At 46.0% G+C, this 3328-nt stretch overlaps 1 protein-coding gene across 4 annotated transcripts in view; it reads left to right on the top strand.

Annotated features, from left to right (window-relative positions):
- ZFYVE1 (zinc finger FYVE-type containing 1) overlaps positions 1-3328 on the top strand; it is a 48300-nt gene that overhangs the window by 20608 nt on the left and 24364 nt on the right. For all 4 annotated transcript variants that reach the window (XR_002831387.1, XM_023761330.1, XM_006097599.3 and 1 more), the window contains exon 3: positions 2326-2830. Coding sequence is in view for 3 of the 4 variants with exons in the window: in XM_023761330.1 (XP_023617098.1) it covers positions 2326-2830 (505 nt within the window). In the remaining variant the exon portion in view is untranslated. The remainder of the gene's footprint in view (positions 1-2325; positions 2831-3328) is intronic.

Here is a 3328-nt window from a genome sequence, read left to right as displayed (position 1 = left end):
TGCATGTGCCCTGATCGGGAATCGAACTGTGACCTTCTGGTTCATAGGTCAGTGCTCAACCTCTGAGCCACGCCAGCTGAGCTTTATGGGGCTTTTGTTTTGTTTCTCCTGCTGGCCAACTTAGCAGCTTGGAACCAGGCTGGCTGAGTGACACCAGTCTAAAATGGGCTGTTCGAGTGCAGAATCTCAGAGGGAAGGCGGGGGAGGGTGGGTGGGTGGGTGGGAGGTAATCAACCAAATTGCATATATATATGCATAACCCATGGACATGGACTATTAGGTGGACTATTAGGTGGTGAAAGCCTGGGGTGGAGGTGGGCTTGAGGGAGTTAGTCGGGGGGAAAAGGGGATATATGTAGTACTTTCAACAATAAAGATTTAAAATAAATAAATAAAATGGGCTATTCCATGTAACTTCTTGTTCCTCTCAGTTGTCTGGTAAATCATGAGCCCAGGTTGATTGAATGAGGCTGTGTGTTAAGCCCTAAGGAAGATATAGGGTGGAGAAAAGTGATTAAAATGGCAAACAGGGTGCCTAGCATTCATTTATTCAATAGCTGGACATTGAACTCCTCCTCTGTGTCAGGTGGTGTTCCAGATGCTAGAGATGTAAAGAGAAAATAGACAGGGTCCTGCCCCTTGGATATAGTGGGCATTTAGAAAATTATTGGTATGATCATTAACATTAAGGCTCCTAACTAGGTAACAGTAGTGATGTTATTAATAGAATAAGGAGTGGTTTACCATCTTGAGGTTATGGGAAATGAGGGCTGATATGATCACATCCAGTGGTCTATTTACATTTCTCTAGCTGCTCTTTTTCAAACCAGCATATTCTTGAGTATCAGGAAGGTGTTTTTTTCTCCTATGGCTGGAGGAGACTTGCTGTAAAGGTTCATTACTCTTTTAGCTGGAGTAAAACATTACTTGTTTGGATTAGGAGTTTTGTTCTTGGGAATCTGTGTTCTGAGAGTAGTGGCCCTGAGAATCTTTTGGGATCTCCTGGTATTTCATTGGCACCAGGTCTCTTCCTTCCTGGCCTTACTTTTAAAAAAAAAATGTATTTTTATTGATTTCAGAGAGAGAGAGAGAGAGAGAGAGAGAAACTTCAATGATGAAAGAGAATCATTGATTGGCTGCCTCCTGCACACCCCACACTGGGGATTGAGCCCACAACCCAGGCATGTGCCCTTGACCAGAATTGAACCTGAGACCCTTCAGTCCGCAGGCCGACGCTCTATCCACTGAGCCAAACCAGCTAGGGCCTGGCCTTACTTTTTAAAATATCTATATGTGTGTGTGTGTGTGTGTGTGTGTGTGTGTGTATGTATATATGTATATATGTAATACATATATTTATATATGTATAAATGTAATTATTATTTTAGAGAGAGGGCAAGGGGGGAGAGAGAGAGAGAGAGAGAGAGAGAGGGAGAGAGAGAGAAACATCGAGGTGTGAGAGAAACATCGATTGGTTGCCTCCTGTACACACCCCCACTGGGGATGGAACCCTCAACCCAGGCATGTTCCCTGACTGGGGATATAACTGGCAACTTTCCGGTACACGAAATGATGGTCCAACCAACTGAGTCACACTGGGTGGGGCCTGGCATTACTTAAAAAATATATATATATTTTTTATTGATTTTAGAGAGGAAGGGAGAGGGAGAGAGAGAGAGAGAGATAGAACATCAATGATGAGAGAGAATCATTGATTGGCTGCCTCCTGCATGCCCCCTACTGGGGGTCGAGCCCACAACCCGGGAATGTACCCTGACCGGGAATTGAACTGTGACCTCCTGGTTCATAGGTTGACGCTCAACCACTGAGCCACACTAGTCAGACTCGTGTTGAGTGCTTTACATACCCTGAACACTAGTCCTTTATCAAATGATTTACAGATATTTCCTCCCATTCTTTGGGTGTCTTTTCACTGCCTTAGTGATATCCTTTGCAGAATGATAGCTTTCATTTGTGATAGTCCATTTTATCTATGTTTTCTTTCATTGTATTGCTTTTGCTGTATTAGCTAAGAAACCATGGCCTAATCCAAGGTCATAAAAATTTGTTCCTATGTCGTCTCCTGAGAATTTTGTACTTTTAGTTCTCTATGAGTACTGAGTTCTGATACTGACTGAGGCTTTAGAAGTTCTGTTAGCTCTTTGCTAAGGGTAGGGGCTGGGTGGAGCTGTTACACTGGGGCTTCGTTTCCTTGCCACTTCAACAAGTCAGTCACGGACCTTGACTCTGGGAAGCACTTGTTCTTCTTGCACATGTTTTTAGCTACTTTGCCATTTCCTGATTTCATTGTCTTTTTTTTTTAAGGTGTCTAATGAAGAGGACTTTATTAGGAAATTGGACTGCAAACCTGATCAGCATCTGAAGGTTGTTTCCATTTTTGGAAATACTGGTGATGGGAAGTCTCATACCCTCAATCACACTTTCTTTTATGGCCGTGAAGTCTTCAAAACCTCCCCTGCCCAGGAGTCCTGCACCGTGGGAGTGTGGGCAGCATATGACCCAGTCCACAAAGTGGCAGTGATAGACACGGAAGGGCTCCTGGGGGCTACGGTGAATATCAGCCAGAGAACACGGCTGCTGCTTAAGGTCCTGGCCATCTCAGACCTCGTCATCTATCGAACTCATGCAGACCGGCTGCATAATGACCTCTTCAAGTTCCTTGGGGACGCCTCAGAAGCTTATCTGAAGCACTTCACCAAGGAGCTCAAGGCTACTACTGCCCGCTGTGGCCTGGATGTGCCCTTGTCCACCCTGGGCCCTGCTGTTATCATTTTCCATGAGACTGTGCACACTCAGCTACTGGGCTCTGGTGAGTAGATGGGGTACTGTGTCACACATTGACCTTTCTTGGTACCAGGAGGCAGCCGTTGGGCTGTAATAGCAACTTGATGGTGGCGATTGGGCAAGACATAAGGAAGTGTTTCCAGAAGGACGGAATGAATCAACCATGTCAAAATCTTCTGTGGCCGTAGCCAGTTTTGCTCAGTGGATAGAGCATAGGCCTGTGGACTGAAGGGTCCCGGGTTCGATTCTGGCCAAGGGCACATGCCTGGGTTGTGGGCTCGATCCCCAGTAGGGGGTTTGTGGGAGGCAGCTGATCAATGATTCTCTCTCATCATTGATGTTTCTTTCTCTCTCTCCCTCTCCCTTTCTCTCTGAAATCAGTACATACATATATATGTGTATACTAGAAGCCCAGTGCGTGAAATTGCACAGCCCCGCCCACCTGCGCGGCCTCCCTGTGCTCACAGCCCCGCCCACCCGCGCTGGTCTTTGGTCATTACAGCATTAGGGCCACAGGCCTTTT

The sequence above is a fragment of the Myotis lucifugus genome, unplaced genomic scaffold (assembly GCF_000147115.1).
Source record: "Myotis lucifugus unplaced genomic scaffold, Myoluc2.0 scaffold_207, whole genome shotgun sequence".
Lineage (NCBI taxonomy): Eukaryota > Metazoa > Chordata > Mammalia > Chiroptera > Vespertilionidae > Myotis > Myotis lucifugus.
The sequence above is the reverse complement of the archived record's forward strand: the minus strand, read 5'-3'. Positions and strand labels throughout refer to the sequence as shown.